The 26,816-nt window shown below is 36.1% G+C and overlaps 1 protein-coding gene across 3 annotated transcripts in view; it reads right to left on the bottom strand.

Moving 5' to 3' along the window:
* Positions 1-26,816, bottom strand: part of Kdm4c (lysine demethylase 4C) — a 313,858-nt gene that overhangs the window by 110,523 nt on the left and 176,519 nt on the right. For all 3 annotated transcript variants that reach the window (XM_090329959.1, XM_090329957.1, XM_090329958.1), the window contains exons 13-17: positions 25,821-26,002; positions 23,306-23,519; positions 20,689-20,765; positions 7,834-7,889; positions 6,002-6,110 (exon numbers count right to left, since the gene is read on the bottom strand). In XM_090329959.1, coding sequence (XP_090186085.1) covers positions 6,002-6,110; positions 7,834-7,889; positions 20,689-20,765; positions 23,306-23,519; positions 25,821-26,002 — 638 coding nt within the window. The remainder of the gene's footprint in view (positions 1-6,001; positions 6,111-7,833; positions 7,890-20,688; positions 20,766-23,305; positions 23,520-25,820; positions 26,003-26,816) is intronic.

The following is a 26,816-nucleotide window of genomic DNA, read 5'->3' as shown; positions in this document are numbered from 1 at the left end:
AAACATAAGAGTGTCTGCAGACATAGAAACTAAAGACTTCGTGCTAGAACACTGAGAAAAAAAACTTGTATTCCTGTCCAATGAACAATACCAAATGTTTGTCACAATGGGAGAGCTCAAAATAGATACTGCCTATACTGAAATGCACAATTCAATATTGAAATATTACAACCCTACTTAAAAACCTTATTTGAGGGGAGCCGGGAGTTTGGCCTAATGGTAGAGTGCTTGCCTAGCATGCACGAAGACCCAGGTTCGATTCCTCGGTACCACATACATGGAAAAAAGCCGGCAGTGGTGCTGAGGCTCAAGTGGTAGAGTTCTAGCCTTGAGAAAGACCAAGGACAGTGCTCAGGCCCTGAGCTCAAGCCCAGGACTGGCAAAAAATAAACAAACAAACAAACAAACAAACCAACCTTATTTGAAAACAGAAAATATGCTTAAAAGGGGCTGGGAGTTTGGCCTAGTGGTAGAGTGCTTGCTTAGCATGCACAAAGACCCAGGTTCGATTCCTTGGTACCACATACATAGATGAAAGCCAAAGGTGGTGCTGAGGCTCAAGTGGTAGAACTCTAGCCTTGAGAAAGTCCAAGGACAGTGCTCAGACCCTGAGCTCAAGCCCAGAACTAGCAATAAATTAATTAATTTTAAAAAATGACTGCACTTAAGTTCATAGCAACTTGAGATTTCTGATAACCAACAAACCCGCTGTTCTATTTTATTTAGAAAAATTCCACAAATATTACAATTAAGTCAATCTGTAAGGCATGAATATTGCAAACCAAAAACATTTGTGGTATTTAAGTAACATGTACGCCAAATTTTTTAATGTCCTTCCCCTAAATGTTAGTCAGATTTAAATACTTAATGATAATTGGCTTCTAGGCCATACTGCCATGTCATATTTCTGTGAGATGTGATCATATCACAAAATATCATTTGTCCCTCTAAAATCAAGTCCTGAATTACTTTTATTTTTACAGGCATTTTCTTTCCTACTATAAAAAGAAGTCATTCTGATATAAGATGTATTTTAAATCTCTTTCCAGTTTTGCTTTTTTCATTTTTATGTCGTTTTATTTCTCTTGCAGAGATCCAGGTATGACTATGGCCACTCACACTATCAGTGAAAACTGGACAAAAGGAAAAAAGAAAGTCTGAATAACTTCCTAAATCTTGCAAGTAGTTCTTTACTTTTAGCTTGAGGCCCCTGTAACTTTGAACAGATATGTAGACTGGCTGTCCTGGAGCATGCCCACTCGGTCAAACATGTCCTCAGTTTCCTCTTCATTCTTTGTCCTGCAACATGCAATGCTTGGTAGTCTAAGGCTAAACAGTAAAGGGTCTTCTGCACTCAGAGAAATGGCTGACAATGGTAAAACTTGACACAGTATGGCTTGTCACATATGGAAGTCTTTCAGAAGCAAATGAATTCACTTTTAACTAAAAGATTAAGGAAAATACTAAGTAACACAAAATGTGCATTTAAAATGTGAATAATACTTAAAATGAAAGAAAAGAAAAATGATTCTCCCCTTAAGACATGACCATTCTAAGATGTCTCAGATAATAGTCATTTCTTCCCCGAACAGAAGGTCTCTCCTTAATAACCTCCCATTTTTGCTAGTTAATTGGAGATAAAGTCTTGAGGATTTTTCGGTGCTCAAGTTCCTGAGTAGAGAAGATTACAGGTATGAGCCAATGGTGCCAGCAACATAAGTCATTCTTTAAACCTCTTTGTATTTACTAGTGTTTTTTACTCTGTGTACAGAAAAACACTAATATGCCTCTAGGGAAAGCAGTTCTTTTATAGGGCTAAATGGTAAACTAAACTAAAAGATTACTGTTTGGATTCAGCACTTTGTGTCACAAGTGGTATTTTTGAGGCCTTGATTGCATAGTGTGGGCTAAAGTACCCTTGTGTACAGGGGTACTCTCTTCCCCCTCCCCACAGCCCCTTTGTAGTTATAGGTGGGGTTCAAGAGAAAGGATTGGTAGTTGAAGGGTAAAATACAAAAAAAAAAAAAAAACCAAAACAAAACAAAAACTGATGCAGCAGCACCACCTAGTGGAGTCTGCCAAGATAGATGCAGTTATCACTGCTTCTAGAATGACAGGCCTGATTTTTGTTTTACTGTAATTTTTCTAAATTCTTTGAGTGGTTGTACAAAAGGGTTTTAATTCAACATTTCAGTTTATGAGTACAATGACTCTACCAATTTTTCATTCTTCACCTCCTCTCTACCAACCACACTTATCTCAAGTTACTTGGCTCCACTTTCAGATTAGTGCGGATGTGGCTAATGGACTTCCATTATGTTTAAAGGGGAAATCACAAAAAGGTGCAAACCATTTGCTAGTATCTGATCAAGTCCCTCAAACCATGATCATTTTAAACCAGAAGCACAAATAAGAAATGACATTCTACCGACAAGTACTGGTGGCTCACAACTGTAATCCTAGCTACTCAGGAGGCTGAGATCTGAGGATCTCAGTTAAAGCCAGCCTGGGTACAAATGTCCATAAGACTCTTATCTCCAATTAACCACCAGAAAACCAGAAGTGGTGCTGTGACTCAAAGTGTTAGAGTGCTAGCCTTGAGCTGAAAAACTCAGGGACAGCACCTAGGCCCAGAGTTCAAGCCCCACCATTGAAAAAAAAATTCTGCTTTTTAGTCATTGTATGAAGAGCCTACTATGTGTAGGCTTGTGTACACACAAGCTTCACAGAATATTAATCTTCAGCAAAATCTGATTAGTATCAATCAGTTGTTTGATTTCTACAAAGAACAGGTAAGTACAAAATTAGAATTAATAATAGTACTTACTATGTATATTGACAAATAAGAACATCAAAAAAAAAAAAAAATGTCCAGGACCGGGAATTTGGCCTAGTGGTAGAGTGCTTGTCTAGCATGCACGAAGACCTGGGTTTGATTCCTTGGTACCACATACATAGAAAAAGCTGTAAGTGGTAGAGCTCTAGCCTTGAGAAAGCCCAAGGGCAGCACTCAGGCCCTGAGTTCAAGCCCCAGGTAGGACTAGCAAAAAAATAAAAAATAAACAAAAAAAACTGTCCAGAATTTTTGAGATTATTTTCTAAAACCACTGAAGAATCTCTGGGTTTTTTCCCCCATTTCCAATAGATATTCTTTATCTTGATGTAGACAAAAGTTTTAAGCTATTATGTAGTAAGACATGCCTGTAGACCAGTCAGTTCTCAAATGGAGGCAGTATTGCATTCCAAAAGATATTTGCTGGAATCTGGTTAGAGATCTTACAATCCTATGATGCATATGACAGGTCATACAACAAAGCATTCACTGGTCCAAACTGGCAATCTAAATGTTAATATTATCATGTCCTACCCTCACTATGTACTTTTAGATTACTGATGTTCAAATGTTAGAAAACATGAACTAAAGATCAGATTTTTTATGGATATTACATGGACATTATTGCAATGTTCTTTATCTAAATGCTCATAGTGGTTACTTGTGGGATACTAAAAGGAGAGGCTTCTTTTGAGGGAGAGCATCACTAGAACATCCTCGTGTTAGAAAACTCACATTTGGTCCCATGTTTATGACCAAGCATCCTCTTCCCCAGGAAGCCACATTTACCAGTCACAAGAGACCATTTATAAATGTTCTCATAGCCAGTCTAAGTCTGGTCACTATGGGATTATTATTGGTAAAGACAGGGATTTAGACCCTATCACCCAGGTAATGTTAGGGTGATTATGTTCCTGCCTAAAATGAACTTTCTCCTTGTAGAACTCCATTGAAGAACCACTGCGGGCATTTTGACAAATACTGTGCCTTCCCTCTCAAAAAAAAAATATATATATGATAGTATAAAATCATGTAAGACCATAGAAAAATGCCTGGACTATGGCCTGATATTTTCATCTAAATATGTCACAGCCATTGGCATATGTCTGGACTGTCACCCGAATAGACTTCAGATGACCCAATTAAATTCAGTCAGGACACATTCTTTTTGAGATGCCAATCACTTAAAGAATGGGAAGCACTGAACAAAGAATATGTTATGTTCACAATTGTGATGAAGCGCAGATTTTCCAATGCAATCATCAGATGTATAGGTGCATCACCCTAAATGGGCTTGAAACAACTGCTGTCCTTTCCTACACAGTCCTGGGAACAGGACTGGTGTAACATTCAGTCATTATGAAGGCATATTCACTGGAGCAACAAGGATACTGCCAGCCTCGAAAGCAGGCCACACATGCTAAAGGACAGTATACAAGCAAGTGGAGAGAGAATCAGGCGTGATTTTAAAATGCATTACTTGAAGTTTTACAAATAAAACCTCCTCTTCTATTCAAGAAAATAAAAACTAAAATATAGTATCATTGTTAATATTTAATTCATTAATTTGTAGTGAATAACTCAGATCATGCCTTAAAGTCCTAATTCTTTGAAAGCGTGTTATCTATCTGTTAAGGGGTCTGGTATTTTTATTATTTATTTGTTTTTTTGTTTTTTTTTTTTTGTCCGTCCTGGGCTTGAGACAGAGCCTGAGCACTGAGAAAACCATTTGAAGTGTCATTTCCACATTATTTTTCAAATCTTCCACTACTACATCCTGAGTACATCCTGAGTACCTGATCCTAGCACTCAACTAGTCAAGAGCAATCCCCATACTACGAATAGGACACATATTTTCTCTCTCTCTCTCTCTCTCTTTTTTTTTTTTTTTGCCAGTCCTGGGCTTGAGTTCAGGGCCTGGGCACTGCCCTTGGACTTTCTCAAGGCTAGAGCTCTACCACTTGAGCCTCAGCACTACTTCTGGCTTTTTTCTATGTATGTGGTACCGAGGAATCAAACCCGGGTCTTCATGCATGCTAGGCAAGCACTTTAACCACTAGGCCAAACTCCCAGCCCCACATATTTTCTCTTGATATGAAATTTTGATGGCACAATGATGGGAAATTATAGTGCTCACTTACCCCTCTGTGAGAATAAGATGTAGATTTGGTTTCCAAAAGAGAGGCCCAGAAAAAAACATACCCACAGGAAAGAGAGTTAAAAGAAAACAAACAACAATCATGAAGAAAGTGTTTTAGTGATAGTGTCTGGAATGTTCTACAGTAAAAAGACCTTGAGTTAAAAATAACAAAGACTTAGAGCACATTTAAGACATGCTCTAGTATGTTAAGGTCATATAGAGAAAATTTTCATTAAATTATAACATTACAGCCTATACCAATGACTTACAATTGAATAAAAGTAAGAAGGTGCCTCAATGTTAAAAGAAATCCAAGGCCTATATTTTCAATGAAAAATACTCTTAATTAGGGAAATGAGTGAGAAGATTTTTTTGAATAGGTTTCAGAATAGGTTTGAAGATAATTGACCAGAGAATGTGGAGTACGAAGTGACTTGTTCCTATATGGCTGAGAAAAATCCCTTAAAAATAATGAAGGTGTTTGCATTTTTCCATAAGTCTATTCTAAAGAGAGAATGAGTTAGGTTGAATACATTCTTGCTGTTATAAGTAACCAAAGAGCGGTAAGAGAGAAAATACTTCAACAATTTAAAGAGTGAGGAGAGTTCAATCTATTACTGATAAATTTCATTAAATATCCTATAGTTTAGAAGTTCTAGGAAGTGGCACTGTAGCTCCTGGGGTAGGGCTGTAGCCTTGAGCTGAAGAGCTCAGGGACAACACCCAGGCCCAGAGTTCAAGCCCCACAACAAACCAAAAAAAAAAAAAAAACCAAAACTAATAACAATAAAAGTTTACATTGATCCAGGAAATATATTAATCCTTGTCCTCATTTCAATGACAATATAACAGGAAATGAATTTGTAATAATAAATAATTTAGGCACAAAGAAAATAAAGATAGGAATAAATGAAGCTAAGGAAAAAATTATCTTTGGAATGTGTGTATTAATAGAAAAATTCAGAATTTGAAATTAACACTAATTTATGAAGTTTAAAGAAAAATGAAGAAGAAGCTGTGCCACTCACCAATTTTAACCTCTGTAAAGGTATTCTGCCTACATCTATTTGTGTCCTTTCTAGGACATTAGTGAATCGAACTTCTGGGACCGCAACAGCACACATGACATGGGCCCACCTACAGGAAAGGAGACATTCAACATGAACAAAAGTTCCCTAAACTTACATACCTTCGCACTTCAACCTGCTGATGATGGCAGTTTCAAAATGAGAAACACAAAGATGAGAAGGAGCCAAAATTCCAAATCCATCACAAACAGATTCTGAATTTTAAGCTTCTTGGATGGCACCATGCCTGCCTGACAGCGTGACATGAAAAACTGGGGAAAGAACAAGTACTCCCTTCATAGTACTTTACTATATTCAATCTGCAGAATACTAAAATGTGGGCTTTCTTGTTCATTTAATGCTAAAATGTGTGCTTGCTTAATGTACTCATACTAAATGACATATGGTGGGAAGGAGGAGGTGTCAAGCAATCTAAAACTATAAACTAGCTATTGCCTATTACCTTTTCAAATAATATACAGGTAGCAAGTTTCTAGAGGAATTAATACTGACTGCTTTTAATTAAATTGTTTCTCATGACAACTCAAATTATAAACAAACAAAATCTAGAGACAAAGAGAATTGAAATGTTAGTGTTTCTAAGTCTACTTGAAATTTGTGTCTTCTTTGGCATTCTGAACCAGTCTCAAAAACACTAACTTTACTACTAAATCTATGTAATGTCTCAGAACTGGTACACTTGTAAATAAAGACTTGTGAGGTTTAAAGAGATCATAAAAATTTACCAATCCCATCAACCTGTTTTTAGGCCAAAGCATATGTACTTCACTTAAACATCACTCTGTCCGGTGGACAAGTGTCAGGCCCACATGGCATTCTTCTACATTTCAACAAAACCTGGCATGCTCTAGAAAAAGCACCATTTCTTTCCATTAGAGGAACCACCTAGACCATCTCACAGCCTGCACAAACACAGGCTGTACAACAACCAACCATTAGCCAGAACTTTCTAATGTAATGTTAACCATATTGCTTAGGACTGTGAAAGGTTTTCTCCATTCAAGCAACACTGTGGTTTCTTAATCTCTATGAACACAGGAATGATAAATGCCATTACTCTTTCTTCTAAGCAAACAGAAAAGTGGACATGAACGTAATTAGGTTAACTGTATCATTCCATTATCTCAGTACCCAAGGCCAGAGACGATATAAGCAAATCAGGTGCACCCTGGGAAATAATGGTGACCACTGGACTGCTTGCCCCACCAAGAACAAGTTTCATCCCAAGTAGAGATGCACAATTACTTTTTCAAGTTAAAGTAAAACAAACAAACAACTCTATATTTATGTAAAACTTATAAATGCTTAAACTTTAGATAAAATATACAATTTTGTTCAGGTCGAAGGAAACGTCTTGAGACAGGATCTGGCATTTCAATTACTAAAGGCAAACAGCTTTTACTGTTAACATTGTGGCTGACTTAATGTAACTGAACAACATCACTGTTTTGGGTGGGGTATTTTTGCCTTCATTACATTAACAGGATTCATCTCTAAACCCTGGAATTCTAATGGTACTGAGACAACATGGGCTTCTTCACTTTAAAGGCTCTGTTAGTACAGATGGGCTTATTCTTCACGATGGAGCAGAAGCAAGGCTAGAATGCTCTCTCAGGTGCCAGCAACAGGGGTCTCTAAAGCACAGAATCACAATCTGAGGTCTGCACAGTAAAGCTTGGGAACAAGTACAATGAGATAAAGGTAAAGCAAATTATCCTGTAGAGGTTCTAGGAAGAAAGAAAGAAATTCAACACAGTTCGCGCACTACTTACTTATTATTCTTAGTTTGCTTCAGAGCACCACCTCTCAAATTGCAGAGACAGCATTCCTACAGAGGGAAAGAAAACACATAATTATCTGACCTATATTACATCCTCACTGAAATTCATTTGTGCAGTTTAAAAAACTTGCATTCTTTTATTTTAAAATTAAATCCATCAGGACGTATGCAAAGAAATTCAAGTTTAAAAAGGGAAAGAGAGGGGGGATGGTAAGAGTAAACTCCCACACGTTTGAGATATATGTATTCTAGAAAGATCCACGATGGTCCTTGTATTTTCCATTGTTATCTTGAGGGAAGACTGTAACATTAAACTTAGGACTTTCAAAAGATATAGAATAGAATTCTATTATACAAAACACACATATTGCTATGGTCTTTTTGCTTGAGAATCTACCAAGGTCACAGGGTGATTTAAAAAGTAGAGTCTGGAAAAATTGAGTATCTACACCATAAAAAAAGCATGCCCATCATTGTTGACACTTAAACAAATGGAATTGAGACAGACTGTTTAAGGATGAGCTAGAGGCTACTTTTGAAAGACAATGCTTCACTTAAGTACTATTTGAACTATTATCCTTTCTCATAGGCAAACAGTATTGGAAAGAGTTCGAGCTAAAGAAACAGAGCCAAGGAAATGCTTTCCTTGATCCTCTCCATGTAGTGTGATCATTTCAGCACACTCAGATGTCCTAGCTTGGCACACACTTTTTGACTGTAATGTGTCACATATTAATAAAAATAGTTTCTCAGTTATTTCTCATTTTATTCGCATGAAAAGTACAGAGAAAGCAAGACCACAGACAGTAGCATATAACATTCTATTGACTTAAAGTATTTTTAAATCAGGTATCTACATAGCTGTTACTTTTAGCTAGTCCTCACAATTTTTTATATATTTTTATTGTAATTAATAGAAGGGTTTCATTATATTCACCAGATAGAAGATACATTACTTCACAAACACTGATACCCTTTCTCATGTCTTAGTCCCCATTTCTTTCCCCCTAACCCTGCCCCTCATCTTGTTTTCCCCCTTCCCTATCCTATTTCAAATAACCAGATGAACATATATACAATATATCAGATAACAAGATAAAATACTATAACCATGTGAGATAACCAAGGGACAGCAAAAGAGATCAGAGATAACATAGTACATTAACAACAACAATCACTCATACAGCTTTTGTTTCTATATCCTGGAGATCCTTCCATTTAGCGTTATAATATATGGCCTTATGTATCTAGGTTTTGCTCTATTGTAAATCTCTGCTAGGAGACCACAAGGTTTGTACTGATTATAACAAATGAGGGAAACCATTGAGCCTATGTCCCTTTGAGTCTGGCTTACTTCACTTAATATCATTTTTTTCTAAGTATTTCCATTTCCTTACAAATGAAAGATGTCATTCTTTCTGATAGCAGCATAGAATTTCTTTGTGTATAAATACCACATCTTGTTGATCCACTCATCAACTGAGGGGCATCTGGGTTGGTTCCATATCTTTGCTATGATAAATAGTGCTGCAATGAACATCATTGTGCTAGTGGATTTAGTATGTCCTTGTTTCTGGGTAAATGCCAAGTAGTGGAATTGCTGGGTCATAGGGGAGTTCTATGTTTATTCTTTTGAGGAATCGCCATACTACTTTCCATAGTGGTTGAATGAGTTTCCACTCCCACCAACAGTGTAGTAGTGATCCCTCCTGGCCACATCCCCTCTAGCATCTGTTGTTATTACATTTCTTGATCCTGGCCATTCTAACTGGAGTGAGGTGGAATCTTAGAGTTGTTTTGATTTGCATTTCTTTTATGGCCAGAGATGTCGAGCATTTCTTCATGTGTCTATAGGCCATTCTTATTTCTTCTTCAGAGAAAACACTCTTTAAGTCTTTGGGCCCATCTTTTAATGAGATGGTTGTTTCTTAGGAGATTAGTTTTGGAGTGTTTCAATTTTTTGAGCTGTTGATATAGTTTAGATATAAGACCTTTGACACTAATTCTCCTCTGACAATCTACCTTATGATTAACATCTGTGAAAACAGATGACATTCCATTTTTTTCTGCTCCTGAAAAAAAGTTACCTATATGGAGAATGCAAATATCCAAAGCTTACATCTTATTTGTAATGCCTGAATCTTTCTGGCAGCACTGGGATTTGAACTCAGGTGCTTTTTAGGCTGGGATACCACACTTGGACCATACTTCCAACTTGCTTTCTGCTACTTTTTATTTTTGAGGCAGCATCTTTCCTTTTGGGCAGACATGGACCTAAACCACTATGCTTCTGATCCTTGCTAGGATTACAAGTATATACTACTGCACCCAGCTCTCTCTCCATGAAAATAAGAGTCTTAAGGACTTTTTCTGCACAGATTGTTTTGGAACCATAATCCTCCCAACCTTAACCTCTTACATAGCCAAGGACAACAAACACACCAAGGTCCCATCAACTTATTCTGCATGGACAGAAGGAGCTCATGATCTTCCCATCTTCAACCTCCCAAGTGGCTAGGATTGGCTTGCGTAACAGATGCCCAGCTTGAAAGGTCTGATTTTTATTTTTTTAATAATATGAACAGATAGGTGAAAGCTTACAACTCAAAATAGTAATGAAAAAAACCATGGGAAAATCCATAACACTAAGGTACTAAGAATTACGAAGAGAAAAAGAAAAGAAAACCCAAGACAGGTTAAAGAAATAGACTATTTGGGTCCAGGTTATTCACAGAAACAACAGGTTACTACTGGGTGCTGGTAGTTCATGTCTGTAATCCCAGTTTCATCCTTACAAGCAAAATAAATATATTAAATCAAACAGTCTGTGTTTATAGTCAAACTTGTTTCATCTTACATTTAATGAGCACAATTCTTCCTGGAATACACAGAATAAAATTACTGATTACTATGAAGATTTAGACATTACTGGTCAACCAATGTTCCCAAAAACAAAAGGAAAAATACACTAAAATGCCTATAATAATGTGATTATTCTGTAAAGCAGCTGTCATCCACAAACAGCATTTTTTCTTAAAAAAGAAGCCTTTTTTCTTACATATTTTGCCTACTCAGGGCAGCTAAACTAAGTGGAAAAATATAAATACGATCATATTCTGAACATATTTTTCCTCCTTGAGGTCTTCTTCCCTCACCTCAGATTCCCCATTTTAGCAATGCCAAATGTTTTTTAATGTTTGACACCAAACACAGACAGACAGACAGACACACACACACACACACACACACACACACACACACCATGGATAACATGAACTGCACAATTTACAATGTAATCAAAATGTTGATATAACAGTAATCAGGAGGATGAGTTGGGAATGGTTAGACAGAGACTACTACACTTGTTCATTATTTGTTGAGGGAAATCAGAGTGCAATGGTTTTTCTATAAAGCATCAGCTAAAGAAATGCCAATACAAGAATTCTTTAGCTACCTCATAAGAATCTCTCATCCTAGCCAATATATCCATACATGTCAGTAAAGCCAATATTTAGTACTACAGAAAATTATGAGATTGGCATACCCTCTCAAACATATACCCATTTATCTGACAAGTTCAATAACAGCAATTCAAAACTGTAAAAGAGGGTTATCTAAAGTGAGTAAAACGAAGAGTAATTAATCACATTAAAGGAAAACTAATGCTGACCAACAGAACAGATGAACCACTGAAAGTGTAGCTAATTTATCAGGGTAGACGAGAGGATAAGTCAGTTCAGAGCAGACTAGGTATTGGTTTTGAGTAATTAGGAAACTGAAGGCTAAGAATGAAAATTCCCCAACCTCCAGGAAGACCTGGGTTCAATTCCTCTGTACCATATACATACAAAAAACTGGAAGTGGTGCTGTGGCTCAAGTGGTAGAGCTCTGGCTTTGAGAAAGCCTAAGGACAATTCTCAGGCCAAGTTCAAGCCCCAGAAAAAAAGAAAAAAGCAGGGAGAGGCAGAAAACTATATTAGTAGATTGTGTATTAGTGTACAAATGATTTGCATATAGGCCTTGCAGTTACCAAAGAAAGGTGCCACAGGCAGAGCCTGACCTTTCCTAACAGGAAGCTGAGTCAAAGGGAGAGGCCTAAAATGGATACATGACATTTGAACTTTTACATAACAGAGCTGGAGGCAGTGATTTATGCAAGTACTCCCCAAAAAATGAAAAGAAAAAGAAGGAAGGACAGGGGAGAGGAGAATACAATGTACCTATAAGAATGGCGAATAATTAAGTGAAAAACGAGAAACTTTTTTCAAAAGATTTTCTACTGAATGCTATCTTGCTCTCTTTTGTTCTATTAACAAATAACTTCAAATATAGCTGATCGAGCAAACAATTTATAGAGCTAAGTTAGGTGCACAAAATTGGTCTCATCAGGGTACAGTGAAGATGTCAGAAGGGTCATTCCTTTCTGAAGGCTCATAAAGAGAATCTACTGCTGCTGTGTCCTCCCTAGCATCTACAAGTTAGGTACAGTCCATACTCTTAGCCTCCTAGCATTCCTGTTCTACCTTCAAAGCTAATAGGAGCCGGTTAAGTTCCTCTCTCACACACATCACTCTGAACTGCTCATTTCCCTTCACCTTCCAGGTCAAGGACCCTGGTGATTATGTTGAGTACACAGATAATCAAGAATAATTTCCCAATGTAATGTCAGCAAATTAACAACCTTATTCACTGTAGTTCTCTTTTTTGAGCAATATAAATGTACTCTTAGGTTCCATGAACAACATTCACTCGAAGAGTGTGTTATTCTCTCCACCACAAAGACAACTGGCCACAATGAAGACATTCATGAATATTATCTGGAAGCTACTATACTGTCACTTCGAGATGAGATAGTTTCTCCATCCCATTACAATTGATTGAAACCATCTACAACCTTATAATGTATAACCTGAATTTTCACCCTGCAATTTCTAGGTTGCAAGATTGTGGAGTTATTTCATCTAATTTACAACACTAACCAAGTAAATTTTCTAAAAGTGAACAAGTAAGTAGAAAATCATACTGTTTATTTCCAAATACTTTTCTCCAGAGTTACTTTACTAATAGCATTGGATTCACTAACATGAAACAATTTGAGGAATGCAGAGCATGTGTTATATAGCAAGAGAGCATGTTTTCTAAGTAGCAGGAAGCAGCACCTATATTTGACAAGTGGTCTAAAGGAAAACTATACGGAGCTTACTGCATTTACATAACAGTATTTCCAGTATCTTGAGTGAAGTGTTTCGACCTGAACATATATCTAACTTTGTTAAAATTGTCCAACGTTTGCCTTTCAAATGAAAGCTCAGCTGGTTTACCCTTGTTCGCAGCATGACTATCGACAATAAACAGAGAAGTAGATGATTTCTTTAGCCTTTCACTGGATTAATTTTTGCCAGTCATGAGAAATGCCTGCACTGCAGTTCTCCCTTCTTCCCTTCATGGGGATCACTTTTCTCATTGCAAAGGAGCTACGCCTTGCAGCCTGTGACCTCAGGCATACACAGCCTGGTGTGTGGTGAAATGTGTTCGCCTCCACATAATGTCACTCATTACTCTTCCTGACTTTCCTTGTGCTCTCTGGTTGAAGCACTAAAGATTAATGAGGCATTTGTTCTCAATCAAGGAGCTATTTATGAATACAGTTTCACTTACAATAAGCGACATAGACTTTCCTCTCTTATTCTCCATTGCGAAAGAGAATAAGATGTATATTGAGCAAAAGGATGAAAATAAGAACACGATTAAACAATTATTTGTGTTTGTAGACCATAAGCAGTACCTTAATGGAAAGACTTCCTCCTTGTAACTATGCTATCTGAATAATTGATATTCTCATATGTACTATGCCATTTTTTTTAAATTAGAGTACACCAATGGTCTGATCTTTTCAGCCAAGGTTTAAGTCTGCAACTGTTGGGAATCATTTGCCTCCTCCAGAGAAAACACAAGGTAATTTGAAGTGCAAGTGTATATGTCACACAGAAAAGTAAAGTCCCAGTTGCTAGTTCACAAAGATACCTCTATGAGGAAAACAGACAACCACTGACAGTCATTGCCCACTGCAGATGGCCCTTTCTTTGACAAGAACAGGGCCTTCCTTTTCTACTAGTTTTTCTTTGTATATAGATCAAAGCTGGCCTTGCATGCTGACATCCTCTTATCACCTGGTCCTGACAGAATTCCATGGAAGAAAAAATCCAACCCAGAATGTATCAGAGGGAACAGCAATGCCATCATGACCTCTCAAGGCCATAAGCCAATCTGATCTACAAATCAATGGCTCTGATCTACAAAGACACTTCAGTGCTCTTTGAAAAAGAAAAATGTCAACACTGTTGTCAACAGGAAAATTGGATTCAGGAGATAATCCAGTTCTAGGGAAGGTATTCTGATCAGAAACTATAGAGAATATAAAAGAGGAAAGCAACTGTCCTAACCAAACAATAATGCTAGTGACTATATACTGAGCAAAACAAAAACAAAAACAAAAATCACTAGAAGCTTCTAAACAAATACATGAATAAACTAAAACCTTAAAAAATTTTTTTAAATTAAAAACCCTCCAGAGTCGCCAGGCCCTGGTGGCTCACACCCTTAACCATAGCTACACAGGAGGCCGAGACCTGAGGATCACAATTCGAAAACAGCCCTGGCACCAAAAGTCCGTGCTACTCTTATCTCCAATTAACCACCAGAAAACCAGAAGTGGTGCTATAGCTCAGAGCACTACCTTAAGTTCAAGCCCCAAAAACAAAAACAGAAACTTCAGAGTGAGGTGTTTTTCTCATTTAAAAATAAATGGCTGGGTGGGGGGAGGGAAATGGGGACCAAGACATGAGAAAGGGTATCAACGTTTGTGAAGTAATGCACCTTCTATCTTGTGAATATAATGTAACCCTTCTATTAATTACAATAAAAAATATGAAAAAAAAATAAATGGCTAAGCAAAACAATTCAGAGCCTAGGAATCTGGAGGCCTAAGTACCACCCCGAGCCCTGGTTATTTTTCCCAGGCAAATCTTTTATTCTCTTAAATTATTTGGTTTATTATCTGTAAAAGGAGATCTGAGATAAATGTAAATTCTTTAGTCCTTTTTTAGTACTAAATTTTGTGCAAATATGAAAAACAAATTCCTATAATTGTATTAGCTTATATCTAAATCATTTAGTCATTCTGATTTTGGAAGTTCAAAGCTGAATGATGAACCTGCTTTTTTTCCATCAGAAGATTCAAAGAGCTAAATGACTGCTAATCTGTAGCATAAATTAACAGCAGCTATCTTTAGGAAGTTGAAGAGAGAGAATAAAAGCTTTAGTATGGAATAAAGGAAACATAACTCATATTCCTCACTATAAGAGAATGCCTGCTTTAGAAAACCAGGAAGGAAGGCACTTCATGCAGATTTCAGTGTCACTTCTTACAAGATGTACCTCTACCTAAAGGAACTGAGGTCCATCTATAAAACCCAAACTCAAACAAATAGTAGGAATCAAAGCCTTCCCAATTAGACTACTTTGCTCAATTAATTAATTACTGTGCAGTAATACACTGAGACTTACTATAAAGACTGAGGCTTCATGATTCTAAAAATATCAAGAGTTACAAGTTATACAAGACATAGATGTTTTACTTCAGACTTAAAATTAGGAGTTATATAGAAATCCCAACAACATACGAGGAATTCTGATGAATGATTTTTCACATAGGGCATATATTTGTTACCCTCCAAGATCCAATGACACTATGTGGGTAGATTTGATATAGAGTACTTCTTCAAGTGGTTCAAGGAATTAATTGCATGAGGATAATTTATTCAGAAAAGGGCTGTCACTTTCATTCAGAAACATGTAAGAGATACAGGCATGAATGACAACCCCAATTCAATCTGTGTGAGATACTTACTCAAAACCAACCAATAAAAACTATCAATAGCCATCAAGATAGTTATTTTTAATCAGTGTACTTGCACAATACAAAGTAAGAGGCAATTATATTGCATAAGTACAATTATCTTGAAATGTATATTGAAAATGATTAGCAAGGTAAAAGGCAAGGCAAAGCTCACTGCAAATGATCAGAAAAAAAAAAATGATCAGCAAGGTACAGTTTGCTCCTATCTAATGTTACTCAATGTTTTAAATAATAAATAATAAAATAACAGTAAATATGCACAGCCAATCTAAAATACCTTTTATGTTTGAGTTCTGAGTTCTTATAACCATTATAGGGAAAAGAAGATGCTATTTTTTTATATGTATACAATGTAATTTTATGAGTCTTTAGAGTACCATAACTGCCTTTTGGTAGATAATAAATGCATGTAATTATGTAGTTTATGCATTTCTTTGTAGAGAAATGCATAACCTATGAAGTATTTTTCATCTTATATTAGAAAATATAACTTTCTATAGCATGGCAATATTCATACACACACAAAAATAATGGATTATTGCTTTTTGATACACTGTACTATCAGATCAACATATTCAAACTCTCCTGAATTGAATGTAAAAGTACATGAAGTGGTAAGGAGGAAGATATGTAAAGATGACAGAAGGGATAAATAGGATCAGACTATATTATATGTATGTAGGGAATTACCACAATGAATTCCTCATACTGTATAATTAAAAGGTGCTAATAAAAATGTGGAAAAATGTAAAGGTATGAAAATAAATTAGAAGGAATTCATGGTACTGGAAGTTTTGCCTAGTGGTAGAGTGTTTGCCTAGCATGCACGAAGACCTGGGTTCAATTCCTCAGTACTACATACATAGAAAAAGCCAGAAATGGTGCTGTGGCTCAAGTGGTAGAGCTCTAGCTTTGAGAAAGCCCAAGGACAGTGCTCAGGCCCTAAGTGCAAGCCCCAGGACTGGCAAAAAAAAAAAATTAATAAAAAAATAAATTAAAAGGAATTTAGAGCATAATGTATACTACTATGAATCCCCAAACTGCAAACAGATGTATTTATAGTAAGGTGTTGAAACAGCTTTTTATTAAGAATTTATATTTACAGCAATTTCAGATCACAGAAAAGAAATTGAGATGAATGGCGACTTCCCATATCTCCTACTCCATTCAGGCATATCCTCCCCTATATAAATTTTCCTGCCACAGAGGAATATCAGTTATAAATGCTGAACAGGACTGCCAGATCCTTATCCCTAGAACACATAAATTATATTAAGTTTATTACAGATGCTATATATTCTACAGGTTTGGACAAATTCATAATGAAATGTATGTACCATTATTGTATCATACAGGATATTTTCATTGATAAATAATGTATAATAGCATGCAATTTTTCAACTAACCAATAATTACTAATGTCAAATAATGTCACTTATCTCCATTTACAAAATACATAAATAAATTTAGCACTTTTGAAGATATATACTTCTTAAAGAAAACAAAAACAAAACAGAAATACAAGGCAAGCTGTAATTGAAGCATCTTTGAATGGAACTTAATTTTAAAATGGAATTTAAATATATACTTTCAGTCAAGCTTTCTCATTATGTTGCTGTTAAATCTTCCTTCAATTTAGATTTTCTTAATATAAATATGTGAGCAAGTACATTTATCCTTCCTAACTACAAGATAAAACCTTCTGTAGCAAGATATAGCACAAATCATTAATTTGTTACAGAAAATTCTTCAAACTAAGTTGAGAAGGAATAACACAGGCTCAATGCTGCTGTGTACAAAAGACTAGCAATGCATGGCTAATCCAAGCCATCGTTCTCATCATGATATGACTTTCTGCCTTGCTCTCATCTTGTTACTCATCTTGATACATAAGTTTTCATGAAGAAAATCAGTTTCTCCCTAAAAAGTCCCTGATAAAGCACCCATAATTTTTAGGAGCAGCAGCTAAATTGAGGTTACCTTTTAATTATCAACAAGAATCTTAGTCAAGTTCCTTTCAGATTTCCTTGACCTACTTATATGTACTTAATCTACAGAACTCTATATTATAAATGCATTAGAAGATCTCACATAGAAAAACACTTATCTAATTAGCAATTATGTTTTAATGTGCTACCCAGCATTAAGGACTTAGCTTAATGCTTGTTAATTTTAATTAATAAAGTATTTAGATTACCAGCCTATACCAGACATTCAGCTACATCTCTTTCATAATTACAAGTGTAGCCACAAAATAGTATTTGGTATTTCAAAGAAATGTCTAGAATCAGAAAACTTTCCAGTATATGGATACAAAAAGAAAATGATGAAAGAGGGGGAAAAAAGAAGAAAAATTTTTGTATTTTATAAGAATATTAACTTTACACTTTATAAATTATCGGGCAGGGAGTTTGGCCTGCCTATATTACATGTATGTAGGGAATTACCACAATGAATTCCTCATACTGTATAATTAAAATGTGCTAATAAAAATGTGGAAAAGTGTAAAGGTATGAAAATAAATTAGAAGGAATTCATGGTACTGGAAGTTTGGCCTAGTGGTAGAGTGCCTGCCTAGCATGCACGAAGACCCGGGTTTGATTCCTCGGTACCACATACATAGGAAAAAGCGGGAAGTGGTGCTGAGGCTCAAGTGATAGAGCTCTAGCCTTGAGAAATCCCAAGGACAGAGCTCAGGCCCTGAGCACAAGCCCAGAACTGGAAAAAAAAAAAAAAAAGAATATTAACTTTATACTTTTTAAATTGTAGAAATAGATGCATATAGGAGACAAATAGAAATTTAATTAATAAAAAAGTAATGAGATATACAAAAAGAAAATAATGAGAAACAGAATCTAAAAATCAGAATATTGCTTTTTTTTTCTGATGCTTCATACCAGCTTTAATTGAAAGCTCCAAATGGAAACTATGTATATACCCATTAACAGTGAAAAAGACTGGGTTAACAAAGTGCTGTATAGTCTTAAAGAGGAAATGAGTCAGGAATAAAAAGGGTATATCAGTATAAGCATCCACGTGGATGAATAAGAGTCAATGAACAAGAAAGAGCAAACGGTGTATGTATTCTCTGACTTCATTTATATAAAATTCTATGAAATGCATAGGTATAACTAGAGCTGGAGACATAACTCAAGGAGAGAAAGTACCTGCTCCACAAATTCTAGGTCCTGAATTCAAACCTAGAACCACCACACAAAAATTCTAGAAAATGCAAAGAGATCTACAGAAACCAAGAACAGATTTTCAGTTGCCTAGGAACAAAGGAAAAAGGAAACATAAAAATGTCTGTGGGTAACAAAAGGTGCATGGTATCCTTAATATGTGGCTATTAAATCCAAAGAGTACAACAGTGAGGACTCAATATTTGCATACCCAATGTTATGGACATGGTAATGGAAACATAAACATAACTAAATAGACATAAAAACCTATGATTCTATAGACATAATGTTTTATTTCATAAATTAATATGTTTCTATGACATACAAACCCTTAGCCTAATTTGGATTAAGTTCTAAAAACTAAGCCCCAGTGATTGTAAATAGAGTCCCTTCTTGAACACTTGTTTGTTAAACTTGTCATCTGAAATATGATGTAAAGATCAATGTTAATAAATTCTTTAATAAAAAATACAAAGAATATTGCTTTTATATACTTAAAAACAAGTATTTACAGGCTGGGAGTTTGGCCTAATGGTAGAGTGCTTGCCTAGCAAGCAATTCCTCGGTACCACAAACATAGAAAAAGCCAGAAAGGGTGTTGTGGTTCAAGTGGTAGAGCACTAGCCTTGAGATAGCCCAAGGACAGTGCTCAGGCTCTACGGTCAAGCCCCAGGATTGGCAAAAAAAAAAAAAAAAAAAAAAAAAAAAAAAAAAATTAATTAATTAAAAAAAAAAACCAAATAAGTATTTACTGATGTCTGGAATGATCATGTCTGGCACTATCATGTAGCGGGAATCTGTTCCAGAAGGAATTATCAAAGATAAGGACTCCAAACCAGTAGCTGAAAATAAAACAGTTTCATATATACATCCAGTCCTGCTTATAAGCTTCCTATTTTTAAAAAGCTCTACATTTACTAAGAATTTGCCAACATAATTGGTCATTGCAAGGATATTAATGAAGAGACTTCTTAAATAGGACATCATAACTCTAATATCAAATATTATTTCAACTATAAAGACTATACATATCTGCCAGGTGTGGTGGCTCACACCTGTAATCCTAGCTACGCAGGAGGCTGAGATCTGAGGATTGAGGTTCAAAGCCAGCCCAGGCACTAAAGTCCTTGAGACTCCTATCTCCAATTAACCACTAGAAAATGGGAAGTTGGGCTGTGGCTCAAGGGTTAGGGCAGTTGCCTTGAGCTGAAGAGCTCCAGGCCCAGAGGTAGGGCGTGAGTTGAGGAGCTCAGGGACAGCACCTAGGTCCAGAGTCCAAGTCCCATGAACCACACAAAAAAAAAAAGTGTGCATATTTTCATTTTTCTTTTCTTTCCTTTCCTTTCCTTTCCAAAGTGAATGTTAGTCCTCTCAGGTTCCTTTAATTTATAGTCACCATATGTTCACTTCCACACTGAGACCTAATTATAAATAATTGTGACAAATTTTCTTCATGCAGAACATATTCCTATATTGTCCTTTAAGTTTTTAACTTTGATTGCAAGGAACTTTAATACTTTACCATTTGTAACATTTGTAAAATAAAGGCTCCTCTCACAATTGATTGACAACATCAAGCTAAACACTTACTCTGATATCACAAACCAACCAACGAACAGTGAACAGTAGAATTACACACAAGAGCATGAAAGCAATATATTTCTTTCCTAGATTTAAAAGCATTCACAGTAGATGGTAAAAAGAAGGGGTAAAGTGTTATTAAAATATGCTGCATAACACTACGTACTGCTGTCCACGCATTTCTTTTACAGCGGGCACATAGCCATCCATCACAGATCTCGTGAGAAGGGACACCATAACAACCTAAAAATATAACACAGATCCACGAATTAGGTTTCTCGCATCTTTAAAGCGTTACATCTATCAACACAAAAATGCATAAAGCTGGTCAACTGTCTACCATATTGTTCTTGATTCCCACTGCTTAAATAAAACAAACAAATCTGTCTCAAAGATATTTCTAATTTTTATGCACCATAATTAATTAATAAGATATTAGCTCTAGGAAAAATGAATGTCAGTCTGGATGATAATGTTCATAATATTATCATAGAGATAATTCTTGAAGTACTATAATAGAATTTCTAAACAATCAAATTTGCTCTTGCATTCATAACATAAAAACTTCAAAATAAAAGGCAACTCATATAGCAATTTTGGGGAATGTTAAAGTAATACAGTAAATAAATTTGTCATATTACTTTTAAATTAAAATTACACTTCAAAAATTAAACTAAATTAGCTTTAATTTCAGTGATAGGGCAAAGGCTGCTGAGTCTGTGATCAGTGTGAAGAAATGTTTTCAAATCAGTGTCTGCCTTAAAATAACTGAGAGATGACTGATGGTATAAACACATGCAATAATTACATAGCGCTAAGCAACATATATTACTGTTTGATCCTAATGCTGAAAATAAAACTCAATGGAGCAAGTACATACATGTAATCCCAGCATTTTGGAGGCTCAGACAGGATGAACTCAAATTTGAGCTAGCCTTGGCTATGTAGTAAGACTATATCTCAAAAGGAAAACCAGAAGATGAGAGGAAAGAAAACAAGAGTAAGAAAAGAAGATATATGGGGAGGGGGAAAGAGGAAAAGACCTGGCACCCTAACTTCTTGGAATAAAGAGTTTTGGAACAATTTAAATTAGTAGTTTTGGGCCGGGAGTTTGGCCTAGTGGTAGAGTGCTTATCTAGCATGCATGAAGGCCCAGGATTCGAATCCTGGGTACCACATGCATAGGGAAAAAAAAAGCTGGAAGTGGTACTGAGGCGCAAGTGGTAGAACTCTAGCCTTGAGAAAGTCCAAGAAGTGCTCAGGCCCTGAGCTCAAGCACAGGACTGGCAAAAAAAATAAAAATAAAAATAAAATAAATTAGTAATTTCTACCAATACATTTCAATTAACAATTCAGATAGGAGCAAAAAACAAGAGATATAATTAAACCACAGAAAAGTTTAACATAGTAATCACATTTATAAACTAATCAGATAAAGCATATGTTTATGAAATATTGTAGATAAACATATTGCTAGTGCATTCAGTAATCGGGATTAAATCCCTCCTTTTCATGTGCTTGGCCTCTTGAATATATATAATAATTTAGGTTGAACTCATATATATGTATGCAGATTATAAGTTAATATCTATATAACAAAGAATATTATATTTCAAGCAGATTATGCTTGAGAAGGCATGAACCTAACTACTAAATTATTATATTTCAACTCTAATATAAGATTATTATTGCTCTGTGCTAAACAAAGATGATAATAGTTCTGTTACAAATCTTCAAACTACTTTGATAGCAATAGGTTATACATAAGTACATTAATAAAAAAATAAACTACTCAGCTAGTGTACACAAGGCTCTGAGCTTCATCCTAGCATCAGCAAAAAAAATAAATTAAAGGAAACAGGTTCTGGTGGCTCACACCTGTAATCCTAGCTAATCAGGAGGCTCAGATCTGAGGACTGCAGTTCAAAGCCAGCCTGGCAGGAAAGTCCATAAGACTCTTACCTCCAATTCATCACTGGAAAACTGGAAGTACTGCTGTTGCTCAAGGTGGCAGAGTGCTAGCCTTAAGCAAGAGTTCACAGACAGTGCCAGGCCCAGAATTCAAGACCCACAGCCAAAAGAAAGGGAGGGAAGGAAAAAGAAAGAAGCAAGGGAAGGAGGGAGGGAGGGAGGGGAGTAGTAATGCTGGTATCGGTGACTAAAATATGGAATGATAAAATGCTTTAAGACACAGTTGCAGTATATAACAGATTCCTTCTAATATTCTGCAGTATTTACATATTAAGCCAAATTTTACAGATATATTTACCACTTATCCTCCTATGTAAAAATAGCAAGCTGATTAAAATATGTAGCTGAACCATTTCCTTCCAGGGAGGAAAAAATCTATTTTAGTCATAGTTCCCCCTTTGGAATTCAGATGAAAAATAAAACATTTAGCCCAGTAAAACAATCACACACTGTCACCAAGGAAATATTCATTTCGCTCTAAAAAAGCACAAAGAAATACAATTATCAATTGTTAAACATTTTCAAATTAAGTTCTTTCAAATGAATATCTTAAAGGAAACAAAATTCAAATATGTGAGAAGATCCCTACGATGCACCTGGACTCTAAACAGAAACCCCAGACCTGCTCTCCACTGGCACTGCAGCAAAGTGGGGAGAAAGAGAAGATTGTCTAGTCATCCTTTCACCAGAAGAAATGGGAGAGTCAGCCAATATTTCAGTGCAATGGATTTGACAGATTCCAAAGAGGTGAGAAATAAAGAATAGGAAGAGCCCAGAAAAGACAGTGGCTGAAAAATTATAGATGTATTTACTTGCATGAACTCGTACACAGCACTTTGCACAAGAAATCAGAAGACTCGTTCCATCCTCTTCAAGGAAGGCATTGGGTGGGGAATATTCTATGTTTTCTTCACTATAAATAAAACACATCTCTGGAATGAGGGGCTTAGTCTTTCCTCCCAAAGTAACCACTTCATTCAATGTTGTCTCCCATCTGAAATCGTTTTCTTCACTGCTGCTATCTGGCTGGAAAACAAAACATTTTCAAATGAGTGGAAAACATGGAGAAGAGCTCATTTATTCTACTCACTCAAGGCTATCGTTTGGTCAATGAGATATTCTACTTTGGTTCGTCCTGTTGGTCTCCTTAACCCAACTATCAGTTTGTCTGTTTTTTTTTACCAGTCCTTCCTAGACTTTCATGTAGAATGAAATCTTTAGGAACAAGAGAATGTGCTGCTCATAGAAGGAAATGATAAGCTAGTAAAATAATTCAAAGAAAGCATTAATCAACAGATGAATTGTTTTCCTCATTATTCACCCAGATAAAACACCTGCTTTCATTTAATGAAAAATATTACCTGGTTACCTTTGGAGAAAGGCTTTCAAAGAGCCCAGTTTGAATCTGGACAACAGCATTGAGAGAGGCTTCAAAGCCATTTGCTTCCTACTAAGGCAGTAGAAAGAGGCAGAACTGGTACATGTGGCCAAATAAGAAAGGATCACATGCCTAAATATGTGAATGTTTAATGCTTATCTGAAACTATAAAAATAAATTACTATCTTCACAGATCTTATATCAATCATTTCCCAGATCTTATCTTTTCAATATGAAATGTTTGTTTATAAGAATAGGCACGTTAGGGTGTTAAAATAAGAATCAATAATATTTAGTGACTAAAGCAAAAATAATGTTTGTCACTCAACAGAGCCACATTCAAGAACAAGAAGTATCTCAGACAAAGTGGCTCAAACAGGTAATCTCAACTACTTGAAATACTGAGATTCAAGAGGATAGTGACTTAAGACCAGCCAGAGAGAAACAAAGTTCAGAAGAGTCCATTTGATCAGTTGCTGGACAGAATGGCACATGTATATTTTCCTAAGTCATCAGTGCAAAAAGAAGCCTAGTGGAGTGGCTCAAGTGGCAGAGCTCCTGTCTTGCCAATGGGAGGTCAAGTGTTCAAACCTCAACAATCCTCAACAAAAATAGGGCATACTATCCTATTCATAAAGTCTAAAAATGTGAAACATCTCACATTCACTTCCTAAGAAACATCTAATACAAATGAGTTTACTCTTACACTGAGCACACTAAGAAAGATCTTTCTTATACCTCTGAATCTATTAGTAACTGTATGATCATAAAAGACAATGCTGGAAGTGGCGCTGAGGCTCCAGAGGTAGAGTGGTAGCCTTGAGCTGAAGAACTCAGGGATGGTGCCCAGGCCCAGAGTTCAAGTCCCATGACAGGAAAACAAACAAACAATTAAAAACAACAACACCTCCCCCCAAAAGACAATGTTCATATACTTTATACCTTAAAACATACCATATAACTGTACTCTGATTGGATTCCTAAAGGTATTTCTTCACTGTTACTTCTAAAGACTATGTCTCTCCCTTAGCTGAGAGGCTGCCAGTCAGTGTGCATGAAATAATGATGGAAAGAGCATCAATCAGAGCTGGCTAAGGGTGGTAAACTGGACAGCTGATCTATTCTAATTCAGTTCTGGCTGTGGTTTTTGCATGTAACACATGGGAAGATGAAGAAAGGCATTTAAAAGTTAGGTCCTACATTGCCATTTATCTTACTTGAGAGTATCATTTCAAACTTAAACAGAGACAAAGTCAGAGTGCTTTCTACATAAAGTTCTATGATTAAGTTTTCAGCTGGGTAGTTTTTGAGAAAAGGAGCAGTAACTTTGGAATTAAATGCTTCCCTGAAATAAACTGACATATCCATAAATGACAAAATGCTGCCAGAAACAGAGCCAGAAACATGCTGCTGCCTCTGCCACCACCGCCGAAGCCGCCTCCTCCTCCTCTTCCTCCTCTTCCTGCCAATCCTGGGGCTTGACCTCAGGGTCTGGGCAATATCCTGGAACTTTCTCAAGGACAGCACTCTATCACTTGACAACAGCACCACTTCTGGCTTTTTCTAAGTATGTGGTATGGAGGAATCAAGCCCAGGTCTTCATGTATGCTAAGCGAGCACTCTACCATTAGGTCATGCTCCCAGCCCCAAAATAGAGCTTTTTAAGAAGCATGTGGTGGGGAAAAAAAAAAAAGGAAGAAGAAGAATCGTAATTAAATTCTTTTGTGTTTCTCATGTCTTAAGACATGAGAAAGAGTATCAATGTATGTGAATTAATGCACCTCCTATCTGGCAAATATAATGTAACCCTTCTTTTAATTACAATAAAAATATATGAAAAAAATTGTCTTGTGTTCTTTGAAGACCATTATTACAACATTATACAACATCAACAATGACCACCAGTGACCTCATTAGTGAGTCACACGCAGTGACTGTAGTGAAATTACCTTATAGTATGGCATGAGCAAAGTGCAGATGGCACAGTGTGGCTCCATCTTTGCTACAGTTGCATTATACTCTTGCTCAGCCACAAAATTGGGAGATTTTGTCTGCCAAAGGTGGATGAGAGGTTTTGCCCAGGACTCTGTTTCTTCTACTTCCTCCTCAGTGGCTGGGACCTCAGGCAATTCTTAGGGGAAAAAGAATTAAAAAAAAAAAAATGAGCAAAGCATACTATAAGGACTAGGGGTTGACAAAGAATCAGAATGGAGAGTTAACATGAAACTTCTAAACACCACTAAGGCCTTAACATATAGGCTACTACATATAGTGAGTATGGCTGGAAGCACAGCTTGCATATCAAGAGCCAGTCTGTGGCTTAATTCCCCAGTACAAAAAAGGAGTGAGAAGAATAGAAAAAATGGAAAGAAAGATGGAAGGATCAGGAAAAGACAAGGACTAGAAAAAGGTAAATAAAGGGAAAGGCAGAAAAGGAAAGAAGAGAAGAAAACATAAAGAAAACTAAAATCAAACCAAAACTTTCCGAGAGCTTCAATATATTTAAAAGTGTAAGAGTTCCTAAACCAAAAAGACTGATAACTACTTCTATATCCATGTGTGAATTAGTATCACAATCACTATTGTGATTGATAGAAAAAAGAAAAACAACCTGATGTAGATTATACTATCACAACCAAACAAGAATTTTCAAAACTACTTGATCAACCTATGAATCTATGAATCCTTAAGAAAAAGAGTCAATACTGTAAAACAGTTTCCTATCCTCTTGATATTTTCATTAAAGTCTGCAAAGTTTGCGAAATATCGGAGAAAATGGGTTTCTGTGCCACTCACTTAATTCTTGTTTTAATTTCTTAGTAAGTCTACTTAATAGTAGAAACTCAAGACTGAAATTGTTGTTGTTGTTTTTTTGTCAGTCCTGGGCTTGGGCTTAGGGCTTGAGCACTATCCTTGGACTTTCTCAAGGCTAGAGCTCTACCACA

This window comes from Megascapheus bottae, chromosome 3, assembly GCF_031878675.1.
Source record: "Megascapheus bottae isolate mThoBot1 chromosome 3, mThoBot2.hap1, whole genome shotgun sequence".
NCBI lineage: Eukaryota > Metazoa > Chordata > Mammalia > Rodentia > Geomyidae > Megascapheus > Megascapheus bottae.
This window is presented reverse-complemented; position numbering and strand designations above follow the sequence as displayed.